Genomic DNA, 15,655 nt, shown 5'->3' with positions numbered 1-15,655 from the left:
CTCCAGGCTCCCTCAAGGATTTGTCTGGCTGAATATATGTAATGGCAGTCTGCAGGGTTTACTGGGGTGCTGTGTAGCTTTTTGCAGACAAGAGCAAAAAACCCAACTTGAGCAATGCTTGCTGGCACTTAGGAATATGTGCATATTAGTGGTATTATTTTGTAATATCCATTAGTACCATACCTAGGAAAAATTCTTCACATTTGGTTCATGCTGTTGCTTTTGCTATACTAAATACTTGATACTTGGCACTTATCTGACTGTATTTTTCTCTGCTGTGTTTCTCTTAGATTTAATATGCCACACGATGACAATCATAAGTGCAAAGAAGATGGAGGTAAAAATCAGCAGCATGTCATGGCACCGACACTGAACTTCTACACCAATCCCTGGATGTGGTCAAAATGCAGTAGGAAATACATCACTGAATTTCTGGAGTAAGGGCTTGCACATGCATGTGTTGGGCTATTTTTGCATGTGCATGCATGCCATGAGGTTTTCAGTTAATATGAAATCCCAGTGGGCAGCATTTGGAGGAAATGGAAGGGATTTGTGTGTGCATGCATCCTTTACCTAGAACAGGAATGCAGCCCTGGCATCCAGTCCCTGCCAGTTCATCCTCGTGATAAGCTGGCAAGGACCAGTCTCTCTCTGGGGAAGAATAAGTCTTTCCCCCATGGATATTGCTTTGAAGGAATGTGTGTTGTCCTCGAACCTGAAGAGTGAGTTTTCCAAGCCCTGTGGCCCAGATACAGAGCTGTGTTTCAGGAGGCAGATTGAATCTGCCTTTCTGCTCCACAGGTCAAGATAAAGCCCTGGAACAAGTCCGTGGTGGGACCAGTTTTCCAGGAGCCCATGGGTCAGTTTGATGCACTGTGATCACCAGTTTTACTGTGATGCCTTCCCACTTGTTGCCATGGGGGAGCAGAATGACATCCGCAATGGTGTCCTGGCAAATCCAGGAGCTTGGTCCCTTGGTTGTTTCAGCTTTTAATCAATGATTTTCTTTCTAAATATATACCAGTGCTTACTTCAGCATCAAAATGCAGGTCATGCATGCTCAGAAATGCTTTTGCCAGTCATTAGCACAGCATGGGGATGGCAGGGAATGTTTGAAGCAGCTTCCTACCCTCCCATGCTGGAGCCTGCAGTAACTGCTGTAGTGCTTGTTTAGGATGCAGATGTGGGGAACAGCTGCCTTAAGGCTGGGTCAGACCAGTGGCTTCTAGGCTCACTGCTTCCTGTTTGACACCATTTTTCTACTTTGTGTTGTAGCACTGGTTATGGAGAGTGTTTGCTTGATGAACCCTCATCAAGAACTTACACACTGCCTCAGCAGCTCCCAGGGCTGATTTATGATGTCAACAAACAATGTGAGTTAATTTTTGGACCCGGATCTCAGGTGTGTCCATACATGGTAAGTGCATTTCCACACCTTGGTTTTCCTGGTGTTGCCAGAGCAAAATAAAATCCTCCTGGGATTGGATGGGGAGGGGAGGGAGGCACACAAGCCATCAAATTATTGTCAAACTTGTGAGTTAATGTTAAATCCTGGGAGAGGGGGGGATAATTTCTTAAAGGATCATCTGTTTGGTTAGGTGGGGTTAATATTTATTTAATAATTTTCTCTTTTCCATAACTTAAGCAGATGCAGTGTCGGCGCCTCTGGTGTATCAACATCGATGGTGCACACAAGGGATGTCGTACCCAACACACTCCTTGGGCTGATGGGACAGAATGTGAGCCTGGAAAGGTCTGTAATACCCCATGGTTCATGGCTCTGTTTCCCAGGGCTCAGGCTCGGTGTATCAGTCCAAATCATCCTATCCTGGGGCCAGTTGTATGGGGCACAGCTGTTGACTGCAAGGGTAGGAGCCCACAGCAGCTCTTTGTATTTCAAGCCTGGTATGCACGGGTTAACTCTACCCCAAATAATGTGATTAAAGTAGATTTCTTGGAATAACATTGTTTAAAGCAGGTATTCCTTCTGGGGTGCTTATCTTTTTAAATTGATGCCCTTGAATGAACTTTTGATGAAAACTTCTGCAAAGCTTCCCTAGGCTTTTATTAGAAATTTCCTATGTGATGTGAGCAATTAGTATTTTGTGTAACATGAACTTTGCCAACTGGCTTCTCATCTTGACACCTTCAGAGTAAAATATAGAACTAGCTGACATTTTCTGTATGGACCAGTTTTGGCAGTAACTCATAGAAACTTCCAATTTCCATGTACAGTGTTAGTGTCCAGCTAGCACTGTAGTGTCTAGAATAAGTATTTAGTTTTCAGCTGTCCAGATCTAGAGAAAAATGACCAAGATGATTTTTCTTTTATGGAGATACTGAAGCTTTTCGATAAGAATGCTGGTTAGTTTTTATCATTTGTGTCTGAACAAAAATATTCTCCAAGTGGGTGTAGTGAAAAAGTATGGAGCTCACTCTGCAAGGTATAGCTTAGAAATTTGCTTTTCTGGCCATTAATGATCAACAGTTAAAAGTTTTCTTTAGGAAGAGTCAACACTTTCATTCATAGTCTGTCAAATATACTCTAATAAAAATATCTGCTTGCTAATTTAGATATGATTTTCCATGCAGGAAGTGCATTTCCATGGTAATTAATCTTCTGTTACATGTATCTGAAAAGTTAATTGTTCAATGACACTTGGCTGATTTCCTCCAAGACAATGGGCATAATGTATCAATTTGCCTCCCTTTCTTAGGGAAAAGGGCATTCAACACATTTGTTTTTATTGTTGAGGGTGTTGGTTGGAAATCCTATTTCTCTGCTACTCCTTGGACCCAGTGGTGCACCAATAGTTAACGTTTACATGTAAGCTCCTCCTTATTTTGAGACTGGAGGGAAAGCTTAGGCATGTGTGGAGTCCCTGTAACTTGAGACTTTGTGTCTTCAGCTTCTCCATCAATCAGCTCAGGGGTTGCTGACCACTGGAAGCACAGAAATAATGATGCTCTTGAAATTTCAAAAAATTTGGACTGCAGTTTTGTTCCACCAGACCCTTGGATATGACCAGAGTGATGTGCAAACAACTGCACTTGAGCGGCCCAGCACCTCCCTGGAGTTACCTACCCTGTGTCAGCCCAGAGCCTGTGCCCAGCTGCATGGCTCTTAATAAAGACCATGTCAGCAAAAATATTGCAGGCTACAAATTTAGACAATTTGACAAGTTTAGACAAATTAAGCAAGTGTGACCTGAATTTCTCAGCAGAGAGCAGATGGGCTCTTAAGAAGAGCCAGTGCAGTCTGCTTGTGTTCAGGCTTTAGAATGTGTTCTCACAAAAAGGCTTTGAGGAGTAATTCTTGTGTCTGCATGTTGGTCTGATTCAAGCTTAAGGTTTAGATCACCATAAGCTTTTTCCTCAGTGTTTATTTGGGCTTGTCAAGTGCTGAGGTGTGAGTCTGGAGTGTTTTCCATTGGAATAAATCACTATTTTGGTACTCTGTTGTGGCCAGGAGCCTCATCAGACAGCTGCTTGCTGACTAATGCCTTGCCCCAAGTCTGCACGTTTCAAGCCTGTGATATATAGGTTGGCAGATGGAGAAAATACCATGCCATTTTTTATGGAGATATCTTTGGAAATGAGGGAGTTTGAATAGCTACAAAAAATCTAGCTAAAACAACCAGGATGAAGATGTAAGCAGGCTCTAAATTTATCCTTTATCAGGGTGACTAAAACAACCAAGGAGCATTATCTTATGCATGTTTTGCATGTGAGGACACTGAATTTGATGTCACTAAAATAAACCCAGCTCAGGGTTTGTCCTTTGCTGGGTGAGCACCAGTCCTGGTGGTTTACAGTGTTTCACAGCACCAGTGCATTGTCGAGTGGAAATAAATCACTGAAAGAAGCTAAAGAGGGTCATAAACTTGGGCCTCTCTCTCTTGTGGTTTTCAGGGTTGTTTAAAGAATGGTAAAAGAAGAGTAGATGAATAGTAATCATTTCTGTCTCCTGTTGTATGGCAGCAGGTAGCATATATGTTATGCATGCATGAAGCTTCACAGCACTTGTCTGCCCCCTGCTAATCTATTCAGCCTAAGTCAGCCCAAGGATGGGAGCTGGATTTGGTGAATTAGCTGGGACTCCAGGGGCAAGACAAAGGAAAGGAAAAGGCTGTTGTAGTGGTTCTCGTCCCTGCCATTGCTCTCCTGCTCAACTGTATGTCTAAGTTATTTTGAGCTTGCTCCAGACAAAAACTCTTTTATTCTCTTCACTCTCTGATCTGTAAGCTCATAGGAAGAGAAGCCTGGCAGGCGTTTTGGCTTTTCTGTTGTAACTCAACATAAAAAAATTATTTTTTTAAATATAAAAGGCATGAAGGTTGCACAGCCAGACCATTCACAGTTGTAGTTCCAAGAAACACCATTGAGTTTCCATACGATAGTCTTGCTGTTTATTTAAAACAGCTGCTCTTTTTTTTTTTTTCCCCCTTTGATTTACCACTAACTCCAAACCCCCAGTTTTTAATAAAATCAAGGGATGTAGGTGATTTCCTGGTTAATTCTCAACCGTGGGATGGGAGACATATAGTTCATGTCACGGCCTGTTAGGTGTGTGCATTCACTGGTTACCTATTCAGTCATCTTCTCTGGGTCAGTGGTGCTGAGCATGGCTGTGGTTATACATTTAGCTGTGAGCATCAATGTGGCTGCAAGAAGTTCTCTCCCAGGATAACACTCCATTGCTTTGGTGTCATCTCATCCTGCTTGTTGATGATGGCTGTCAGCCCTCTTTGTCTCTATAGGACTGGACTCTGTCTCTATAGGGGTCCCCATCTGGCAGTTTTTCCAGCCCTCTAAATGGCAGGAGGATTTGCACAGCATAAGGTGTTGTCTGGCAGCATAGAAATAGGCATTCCAGCTTATTTTATGACTGCCCTTTAATGTGGCAGGTATTTTTCAGCCAGTTTCACAGAATCATCTGTGTTGGAAAGGACCTCTGAGACCATCAAGTCCAATCCTTAATTCACTGCCACTGCAGTTACCAGACCATGGCACTGAGTGCCACATTCAGTCTCTTTTTGAAAACCTCCAGGGATGGAGAATCCACCCCCTCCCTGGGCAGCCCATTCCAATGTCTGATCACCCTCTCTGTAAAGAATTTTTTCCTAATATCCAAGCCAAACATCCCCTGGCAGAGCTTAAGCCCAAGCCCTCTTGTCTTACTGAGAGCTGCCTGGGAGAAGAGCCCGAATAGCTCTAAGATGGTTCATAAGGGTGTCTAAAACAGGGAATGAGCTCCTGGTGTTTCTTGCTACAGCCTTGTTCCCCTGTTAGTGAAAGGGCTGGAAAAACACAACACATCAGTAAATTGAACCCTGTTACCATAAAGACTGTCAGGTGTTTCCCTGCCTAAACAGCACCTGGTGCAGAGAAATATTGCGGGGGAATATTTTAATGATGCACCATGTGTTTTCTTCACTGTAACCTCTTCTAATTTGTGAGCAATCAACAATGTTTGAGCTTCCTATAATTGCAAGGGTTTAGGCATGTCTCTTGAGTTTAAATCTGCTTTAGCAAGCACTGTTTGGTGAGAGGGAAGCCTACCCTGCTCTCACAGGTCTTGGGGACACTTTTCCCTCCACAGTGGTGGGGTCAGAAGGTGACTCTCCCCTAGATCTCACGTCTCCTGAAGTCTCTGTAGCCAACCTAGCACGCATACCCCAGAGGGACACAATTTATACCATAAAAATGGAGGATGGGAGCTTGCCAAGATAATTTAAACCAGTTTTCCAAACAAAAGAAAACAAGAGCTATAGCTGGAAAACAAGCATGTAGTCCAGGCTTTGGCAAGTCCCATGTTATGTCTGAGTGAAAAAAAAAAAAATATTTTGGATCAAGGAATTAATTTTTCTATTTTATTTGCCCTTTGGTTTTGCAAGTTTCCTTTCCCTCTTCTGTTCTGGGGCTTTGTACAGCTGTGGGGAGGTTTGAGTTCTCCCTGGTGTTTTCCCTACTGTCTGTCTCCTCCCCTGACACTGTGTGGTTCCTGCTGCTCTCCAGGAAATCAGATAAGCAGATTTTTTTGAAAAGCCAGCACCTCGAGCGTTGCTGTGCTGTTCGGGAACACAGGGTTGCTCTTGTCCTCAGTCTTCTTCCCATAAATCACTGCCCTGGACTCTGCAGCTTGCCTCCTCTTCTTCATTTAAGGGTGCAGAGAGAAAAAAATATGGAGGGTGGGGGGTGAAAAAATGAAAAAGTTAAATTTTATCTGTTTGCAGAAATCTTTGCTGCGTTTAGTGAGTGGCTGAGAAATAAGCAAGCGTGAGTCTCCACACCCAGACGTGGTCGTGTCAAAGTGATGCAAACCCACCCTTCCCATCTCTCCCACCCTTCCCATCTCTCTCCCTCACTCTCAGCACTGCCGGTTTGGGATGTGTGTGCCCAAGGAGCGAGAGGCACCGGTGACAGATGGAGCCTGGGGGACGTGGAGCCCTTTTGGGACCTGCTCGAGAACCTGCGGCGGCGGCATAAAGACGGCGATCCGAGAATGCAACAGGCCTGAGTAAGTGCCCAGAGAGGAAGCACTGATGGGTGGCATAGGGAAAAGAGGGTGGATTGCCCAAAAGGAATCCCCCTGTGGGGACTGGTGGCTTTGTCCCAGGGACTGGTGGCTTTGTCTGGTATGGATGAGGCTCACGCAAATCCAGGAGGAGCTGGTGGCAGGTTTGGTTTGTTTGTGGGTGAAGTGCCCTAGAAAGTGATCAGTTCAATGGAGAAAGAAGGAAAAAGCTAATGCCTGCATGGGTTTATTCCCTCCTGTTTTCTAGAGGAGGCACAGCTGGGCTCTCACTGCCAAAGGTATTTTTCTTCCTCCAAAGCTGTGGATCAGAAGGGAAAGAGCCATGTTTTTATCCATTTTTCACCATTTTACTCCAGCTGTTCCTACAGACCAGATCCTTTATTCAAGTTTCCTACAGTTTTAGTCCTGCTTTGGCTGGTTTTGCAGCAGATCCTTTTTACAGTTACATGTCATCTGGCACAGACCAGCCAAACCTCAGCAGAAATCTGTGCCCCATTAAAAAGTGGCCCTCAAAAATGTTTGCTGTCAGCCTGGAATGCAAAATCCTGCACCCACTGTAATGGCAAGGAATTTTGCCGTGGGCTTCAAGGAGATGAATGTGTGGCCAGTGAAATATTAGTAATAGGTTAAGCAACTGGTATGAAAACAGCTTGTTTACATGAATTGTGAACTGTGCTGGTTTCTGGTTAACTGCCTCCTTTCAGCCTGGGAGAGTGGGCAGGATGCTTTTCAGGCTCTCATTTGGGACTGAGACATGGAAAAGAGAGGGCTCAGTGGAGCTGGTGGGACCAAGGGCTCTGAAAAACATTGAGCAAGGCTCATTCCACTTTCTCATCTATGGTGCTGATGGTTTAGTGCCAAAGAAATTGCCATTAGAGATGTGGCAGTGACAGGTTCATCACTGATAATAGGAGAAGGGAGAGCTTGTACCTGCAGCACCGGGGGTGAAATGACAGGAGAGGCTGGCTCAGCACAGCTGGGGAAGTGTTGAAAGAGAAGAGAAAGGTTGAGGCTAAGGAAATCAGACACCAGCGTGTAATTAAAATGATGCTGAGAAACACACAAGTGCAAAGGAGTTCTCATCTCATTGTGCTGAGTCAGCACACTCTCTATGGTCTTCCAGTAGCCATGGAGACACAAAAATATAATATCTTGCCACATGCAAGAATAGCTATGCTGCTGAGCCTTTGGATGCTGGCAGGGAGAAGTATTCCCATCTTCTGGAACAGGAGAGGCATCTGTCTGGACAGTTTCTTTTTTTTTTTTTTTTTTTTTTTTTTTTTTAATAGAAAATCTCATTTATCCTAAAGGGTAGCCAAGAGATTTAAAATTCCATTTACTCTCATAGCTTGTGTTTTGCATCTTGGTGTTTCATGAGGCACATTACTGTGGCTGGGATTTGCAAAAGCACCTCAATACATCAGGCACTGAGCTGCCTGTGAAATCCCCTCTGTTTATATATAAAATAGCAGTAGTTATTTTCCAGGTGCCCATTCGAGGGCCCTGTAGCCAGCAACTGGCCCCTTCTCCAAGCCCTCACGACATCTCTGCAGGGAGTCATCTGTCCTGGCATTGTCCACAGAGTTTTTCACTGGCTCTGTTGCTTTGTCCCCCTCCTTTGACATCATAGCAGGGGCTCCCACCATCTGTGTCCTTGTTATCATGGGCTGCTGAGATGATGCAAGTGGATGAGACATGGCTGGGTACCCTCCTGCCTTTCCCACTAATCAAAGTGCTTTGAAAATATACAGAACAGGTCAAGTATCTTTCTCCTCTCTTATAGAAGGCAGCAAAACCATCCCAGATACTTTGAGTAACACGAAAAATCGTTTTTAAGTCTTTTAGATTCAAAGATGGTTTATCTTATTTTAATTTTTTTTTATGTGCATGAAGAGCAGGGATGGTATCTTGCATGCCAGTTAAATATTATGTTAAAGCTGACACTGCAAACAAACCCCTCCCTGCCACAGTACAGAAAACAAGGCTGCAGCTCCTACCCCTGCTGGTAATCTGTTCTGACACCTACGTGGACAAGAATCTTGCAGGGCTACAGGAAGCTGTGAGCCTCTGAAATGGCAGCAGTCTGTGTTTTGACAGCCACTGAAGGAATGTTTTAGCTAACCAGACCAGACCCTTCCCACCAAGATTGCCTGCTTGGGAATTCCAGGCTGGCTGGTACAGACAAGGCGGAATGATGGGGAACAGGCAAATTTCAGGAGATGTCAATGCCAGGAGCCCTGTTCTCAGGAATGGTTTTCTGGATGGGGGAGTTTTATCTCTGGACGTGAGTCTGATCACGTCTCTGTTTTAGTCCGTCACAAAAGTATCCACCTGTGCTGAAAGCTGTCTGAGCTTGGCATGTAAACACAGCCATAGATGGCTCTGCTGGCCACTGGCACCACGTGTATCAATTCCCAGTCCCAGGACTTGCCAGGATGCTGCAGAGGAGATCTCAGGCTGCTCTGTGCACACTAGAGCATCACAGCTGTGCAGTCACTGAGCCAGCACAGGCACTGGTGGGCATGCAGGTGAACACACAAACCCTCCAGCCTGGTCCCCAGGGTCCCTCCATTGCCCCTGAGCACTCAGCACATCCCAAACCCCTAAAAATCCCATGTCTCTGAGATGTGTCTGGAGCTGGTGGTGCTGGGAGCTGGGCTTTCCTCAAGGGAAAACCTTCCAGGTTGGTAATGTCAGCTGATGCATTAAGTGTTGTGTATTTAAGAGCTGCCAGGGTGGGAGTGGGGATGAGACCCCACTGTTCCCCAGGCCTCTTCCCTGTGTCCTGAGAGCATCTGATGTGCTGGGAGGAACACAGGGAAGCCAGGGTGAGAGCAGGAGCTTTGTGAGGGGAATTGGGTCAGATGGAAAGCAGGTCCACACTGACCATTTGCTGATCATATGGATGATTCAGAGACAAGGAAAGTCAAGAAAGACCAAGGAGGTTTCTATGCATGCACTGCATTCCCTTCTGCCTCTGTAGCATATCATTGGTGGTTATCCATAAAAATATTATGGAGTGTGAAGTATCCCATATTCCTTTGGGACATGGAAAAATTCATCTGATATGCGGCTGACTTATTTTTCAGAGTCAGCTCTTTCTGTTTACTCAGACTCTGTAGAAAGCAAGGCTGGTTTAAAAGCACCCTAAAACTGTCAGTGTGGTTTGGGGCCATTTTGAAATGTTGGAAGTGAGAGTGAGCTTCAGCCCTAAACACTGGCTGTGGGGAGATTTACTGCCACAATTATGAAGCTGACAGTTTGCAACATGATGGCAAATTTTAGCATCCCTCAGTTTGCAGTGTGTCCATGTGTTCAGTGTTATCTCAGTCTCATGGGTCATATCTAGAGAAAAAGAAACTATACAGTAGCTTAGGATCTTTGGGTTTTGTTAGACACATCCATTAAAAAAAATAAAAGGTTCTCGCATGTTCTTTTTAACTAACTTAATATTTAAAAGTCTCACTTTAATTAAATTGATTTATATTGGAAGCAATGCAGTTACCATAAAAATGTTGTAATTGCTATTTTTTTAAAAAGAAATGGCCTATCAGAGCTTTGCATAACTTAGAGCCTTTATCAAACTGCAACAGTCCTGCTGTGGTATAAATAATTTCAAAGTGAAAATGGTGTTCAATTTCAAAGTGTTAACTCCCCCTGAATAATTTGGGCTCACCAAGGTCTGGAGTGTGCTGCTGCTGGAGTGTCCCCATGTGCTGTCAAGGGGTCCCTTTGCAGCCAGAGGTAGATAAGATACATGGAAATAGTTTGCAGGATGGCCTCCAGAAGTGGAAAGACCCCAGAAATCACCACTTGGCTTGCAAGGGGTGAAAAGTCAACTCTGGATTGGTCCCAAGCATGCTCAGTTAAATGAAATTTCTTGTCACACCAAGGTGGAGAATAGACTAAATCAGTGGAAACTGGGTTTAGACTGGCTTTGCTCCAGTAGGAATTGGTGTGAAATCAGTCTGTAAACTGAAACCTGCACAGGGGGCTGTGCACTTCTTGGTGTTTTTAGTGCTGTCACTTGCTTAGCTGCAAGCACCAGAGACCTTTGTCAGTGACACATGTTTAGTTTCTAAGTGGCATGTGAGAGCTGCCCTTAGAGCAGGGAGAGCTCCTGTTACCAGCTACTGCTCAAGGCTCTGCCTAAGGGCAGATCAGACCCTTTGGCATTTAGGATAGGCTTGAGGGATCATCACCACAGCAGTGCATGGCTCAGGCAGGAGAGGAGGATGCTGGAAAAATCCCACGTGTGTGTAGCTGCTCATACTCTGCATCTCACCCACAGCTTCTGGAGGAGGCAACTCCTTCTGCCAGACTCCTGAGCATCCCTAGTGTGATGCTGATGGAGTGGTGGGAAGTCTCCCTGCCCTTTTTCAGGTTATCTTTTAGCAAGTGGAATCTTCACTGTGCCTCCATTTCCCCATTAATTTTACAGGAACTCTGCTGCTTGAGTCACAAATAGTTTTCAAGCATGAGAGTGAAGAATTGTGATTTGTGGCAGAGCAGCCACTCCTGGGCTTCATAGGTGGTTGATGCATCTGTACTTCAAGAGATGCTAAAAGCTGTGTTCAGCTGTAGGAGCTGCTTGACTCGCTGTGTGTAAAGAGCCTCATACATGTGCAGAGGATTTCTGTCTCTGCATCTGGAAATATCAGCTGCTTGCAGTGTGGAGGGCTTGCAGTGGACATCTCCATGCTAAAGGAAGAGGCAGTTCCTCTTTATCACTCATTGGTTTGTGTTTTGGAAGGTCTCCAGCAAACCAGTTTTCTTCCTGAGGAGGTTCAATGGGAAGATGCACTCAGCCAGCATCCCTGGGGCATTGATGGGCATCTGGTCTCAAGGCAGAGCTGATCCTAAAGAAAAATTCGAAAGGCAGGAGGTGTGAGTGCCAGGATTTAGCACCTAACTTTACTGATCTGTCCTTCTTGCTAGTGCAGGTGCTTGTTCCAGTCAGAGGTTGTCTAGAAGATGCAGGATTAATGGTTACTTTGCAGCAGAGGCTGTAGCTGGGCACAGACACCATCATGAGCTTCAAGGGCCACTTTCTGCTTCTGTACATGTGCCCCAGTACAATGTGGCAGCTCCAGCTGCTCCATTGGCTCCTCTGAAATGGGCTTTTAAAGGGAGAGGCTGGGGCTTAACCTCATCTGATGGAGGCTTCCCACCATGCTGGTGGTTGGGTTGCATGTCATCTTCATCTCCCTTCACTGCAGGTCCTACCTGGTATAATTTTTCCCCTTTTGATAATTACATCTCTCCCCAAGTTGAGCCTGCCATCATTTTGTCTGGATTACAATATTTTTCCTTCTGTAACACCTGTGAAAAGCAGGTAAATAAGCAGAGTAAATCAAATAGCCTGTATTCTAAGGGTACTTTCCTCACAGCATTGCTGAAAAGGAGCCTTCACCAGGAAGGTGCCTTTTGCTGGGCTCCTCTGATGCTCTCCATGTGCAGCTCCTACTCAGCTGCTGTCAGCAGCTGGATGGGAGAGGCTTTTTCTGTCCCCAGAGTGAGCTGTTATCTGGCAAAGGCTCTGTCTGCATGCAAGGACAAAAATAGTTTCATGACTACAGCCCTGAATCTGTGAGTTAAGAAATTCAGAATGAGAATTTCTCCTCGGCTCATTATCTGCTGGCTTTTATGTGACCTGAATGATACCACTGTCCCCAGTTTATACCTGAGGCATCTTATTATAAAATAGAGGTAAAGTATTTATTGGCCATCTTTGGTACTGTTTGGAATACATGGAGATACAGTTGTTTTAAAGTGTCTAGAATTACCATTTCCTCCATTTTGGGCTAGAAAACTTGAAGAACTAATTGCTGCCTGGCCTTGCAGCCTCCACAGGGGAGCTCTTTCTCCATTCTGCAATCATTTTTGGTTGTTTGCAACCCAGCAGATCAGATGCAAACTCCCGGCCACAAAATCCATAGAATTGATGGTCCCATATGGGAACCCTCAGCGTGAAACTAAATCCCCAGTTAGGGAAGAAGATGTTGCTTTTTCTCTGCATTTCTCCCTACTTCTACTTTCATCAGAGAGCGAATATTCCCTTTTTCATCCCATTTCAGCATTGTGCATATGGTGGTTTTTATTAGACACCTGCATAATCTTTCCTGCTGGAATCAGCCTGGGGTATGGATTGACAGACACAGGGAAAGGCAGAGCCCACACAGCGGTGTTGCAGATCCCGACTGTGCCGGATGGGTCGCAGCACTGCCACAGCCCCTTCTTTCCGCAGGCCTAAAAACGGGGGCAAGTACTGCGTGGGTCGTCGCATGAAGTTTAAATCCTGCAACACGGAACCGTGCTCGAAGCTGAAGAAGGATTTCCGGGATGAGCAGTGTGCTGACTTTGATGGGAAGCACTTCAACATCAACGGGCTGCCCACCAACGTGCGCTGGGTTCCCAAATACAGCGGCAGTAAGTGGCGAGGAGGGGGCGGGGGGTGGAGGAGCTGCCAATCCCGCCTCCTGCATCACCTCCTGGGGGTGATGGCGTTTTGATAACGTGCCTCTGGTGTTTTTCCCTCCCACCCCCAGTCCTGATGAAGGATCGGTGCAAGCTGTTCTGCAGGGTGGCAGGGAACACAGCTTATTATCAGCTGCGGGACCGCGTCATCGACGGGACGCCCTGCGGCCCTGACACCAACGACATCTGTGTGCAGGGGCTTTGCCGGGTAATTATTTCCCCTTCTTTTTAGCCAGGGTGTTGGCAGTTTTGTGTGGCACCTCTGCACCTTGCTCCATCCAGTTGTTGGTGTTCCCAGCTGGAGCTGGTGGCAACCTGTGGCTTTGCAGAAGAGCTGTGCGTGGAGGATGTCTGTACACCTGCCCTAAGCTACTGAGGGATGTGATGATCCAAGCCTGAATCCAAATGGTGCTGCTTTGTGTGCTCAGCTCCAGTCCTTCCCACTCAGACCCCAAAGCCCTTTACGTTTCCATTCACAGTTACTTTTCACACTCTTCTCTATGGGAACAGCAACAATGCAAGAAGATTTTTATAGTGAAGGCATTGCCTAGTGCAAATGGCACTTCTGATTTTTTGCTTTATAAAAAAGCCTTTTGTTTGAAAATAATGTGGGATGGCCACACTTTAAATCAGTGGAAAAATGTGGGGAAGCAAAACAATTTGTCTCACTGCAGCCTTTTGCATACAAAGCTTTTGTGTGTCTTAATTGGGAGGTTTGTAAATGCTGTTCTAGTCTGTATTTGCTCAATCTGTTTTTTTCAATTTCTCTCTTAAAGCAAGCTGGATGCGATCATGTGCTGAATTCAAAAGCAAGAAGAGATAAATGTGGTGTTTGTGGTGGGGATAATTCTTCATGCAAAACTGTTGCAGGCACATTTAACACGGTGCATTATGGTAAGAATCTGTTGCTAAAAACTTTATTGTGAAAAATGCGAGTCTATAAAAGCCATTACCACACTTAATCTACAAAAACACTGATGTAAAACACAAAATCCTTCTAGCTATAGCATATTCCATTTTATAACTATTTATGCTATCCCTAAATGAAAAGTATTGGCTTGTGTAATGTGAGGTAATTTTCCTCATTTCCCTTCCCCCTGTAAAAAGCAAATTAAATGTCTGTGTAACAGCCTTGACTTTCTGCTAAATCTTTTCTAGGCTATAACGTTGTAGTCCGCATCCCAGCTGGTGCAACAAATATTGATGTGCGTCAGCACAGTTACTCAGGGAAACCAGAGGATGACAACTACCTGGGTGAGCTGCAGTCCTTGCTTTCCTTCAGAGTTCTGCTTTAGTGTCTGGTTGTGATGATATATCTACAGGCAGCTCTCTGCTGAGAAGGAGGAATAATTCATTTAAGGGAGATGTTTTGCTACCTAGAATTTAGCTCGTATGTATATGAACCATTCATCCTAATCTTGCCTTTTTTTTTTCTTGCCATCCGTGTTGCAAAGTTTGGGAAGCTCACAGATTATAGTAGCATCTTAGAGTGTCTCTGGGGCCAGGGAAAGACTATCAAATCCAGACTGCAGTTGAGAGCTGAGGCACAAAGCTGGGAACCAAACAGGTTTCTCAGTTCTGCTGTAGTTTCCTCATCACAGCTCAACACATCTCTGCTGTCACCATGCCTTGGCTGGAGAGTAAATATGCCATACTCTGAAAGACGTGTGTACAAACAAATCCAAAGAGGATTTATTTTCTGTTCTTCTGAGAATAATCATTCTGTTTTCACTTAGGCTGAGCCTGTCTTGTCCCTGCCTGATAGTCATCTGTAACCGTAATGAAATACCCTGCACCAAAGTTGTTTATTTGGTTTAAACCCAACAATCCCTTGGCCTTTGGCTGTTGGACATTCGTAGTCACTGTTTTCTCTACTCTGTGGCTACATCTTCAGAGCCTTGTGGTGCTGTGTTAGCCCAGTCTGCTGCATGCACAGGTGCTTTTAGCATGGCCATGTGTCTTCATTCTTAACCATGCTGATCAGTCTTCCACCCCACAGCGAGTTCTGTTTGGGTTCAATAGTGGAGATAACACAACCACACATTGTGATTGATGTTACACCTGCCAGTCCAAGTTTGGCCATGAAGCCTTCTTTGTGTCCCTCAGAGTCTTTTCAGGCTGCTGATGGAGCAAGGAGTCAGGCTGTGGCCCTGTGCTATCCAAGCTGGGTGGCTGTTCTGGGGCTCTGTTCCCTCTTCTTGCACACATACTGCCAGTTGCTGCCAGTGGCCCCGTATTTACGTCCCTGAGCAGAATTTTGTTTCATCTCACAGAATCCCTGAGCTGTTGAGTGTTTTTTTGCAAAACATAGGGCTCACTCAAGAGCTTGCTGCAACTGGGAAAGCTAAAAGCAGGACAAGGCTTGGTGGTTCCTAAGCCCATTGAACTAAAGGGTAAAGGAACTAAAGGTAAAGGAACTCACTTGAGAAGCAAGTAGGGGCATCTACTGAGCACCAAAGGGAAAGGGTGCTGACAGCTTTGGCAGTCACTCTGAAATGCCATCCATGTGGCTGGACCCTTCATTCAGGCTAAAAGCTGAATGAGTCTTCCTTGTCCTCATTCCCAGCCGGGGGTCACACGAGGCTGCCTGTCCCTGCACGCACCCGCCCGCATCCAGCCCCCTCGCATCCTTTCTGCATG

The 15,655-nt window shown here is 45.4% G+C and overlaps 1 protein-coding gene across 5 annotated transcripts in view; it reads left to right on the top strand.

The window, feature by feature from the left end:
• Nucleotides 1–15,655, top strand: part of ADAMTS9 (ADAM metallopeptidase with thrombospondin type 1 motif 9) — an 83,241-nt gene that overhangs the window by 18,904 nt on the left and 48,682 nt on the right. For 3 of the 5 annotated variants that reach the window (XR_011728265.1, XM_071756214.1, XM_071756212.1), the window contains exons 9-16: nucleotides 291–437; nucleotides 1,276–1,417; nucleotides 1,646–1,753; nucleotides 6,375–6,520; nucleotides 12,786–12,967; nucleotides 13,087–13,223; nucleotides 13,792–13,909; nucleotides 14,174–14,269. Coding sequence is in view for 4 of the 5 variants with exons in the window: in XM_071756214.1 (XP_071612315.1) it covers nucleotides 291–437; nucleotides 1,276–1,417; nucleotides 1,646–1,753; nucleotides 6,375–6,520; nucleotides 12,786–12,967; nucleotides 13,087–13,223; nucleotides 13,792–13,909; nucleotides 14,174–14,269 (1,076 nt within the window). In the remaining variant the exon portion in view is untranslated. The remainder of the gene's footprint in view (nucleotides 1–290; nucleotides 438–1,275; nucleotides 1,418–1,645; nucleotides 1,754–6,374; nucleotides 6,521–12,785; nucleotides 12,968–13,086; nucleotides 13,224–13,791; nucleotides 13,910–14,173; nucleotides 14,270–15,655) is intronic. The other 2 variants (XM_071756215.1, XM_071756213.1) reach the window with 1 other exon arrangement.

The sequence above is a fragment of the Heliangelus exortis genome, chromosome 12 (assembly GCF_036169615.1).
Source record: "Heliangelus exortis chromosome 12, bHelExo1.hap1, whole genome shotgun sequence".
NCBI lineage: Eukaryota > Metazoa > Chordata > Aves > Apodiformes > Trochilidae > Heliangelus > Heliangelus exortis.
This window is presented reverse-complemented; position numbering and strand designations above follow the sequence as displayed.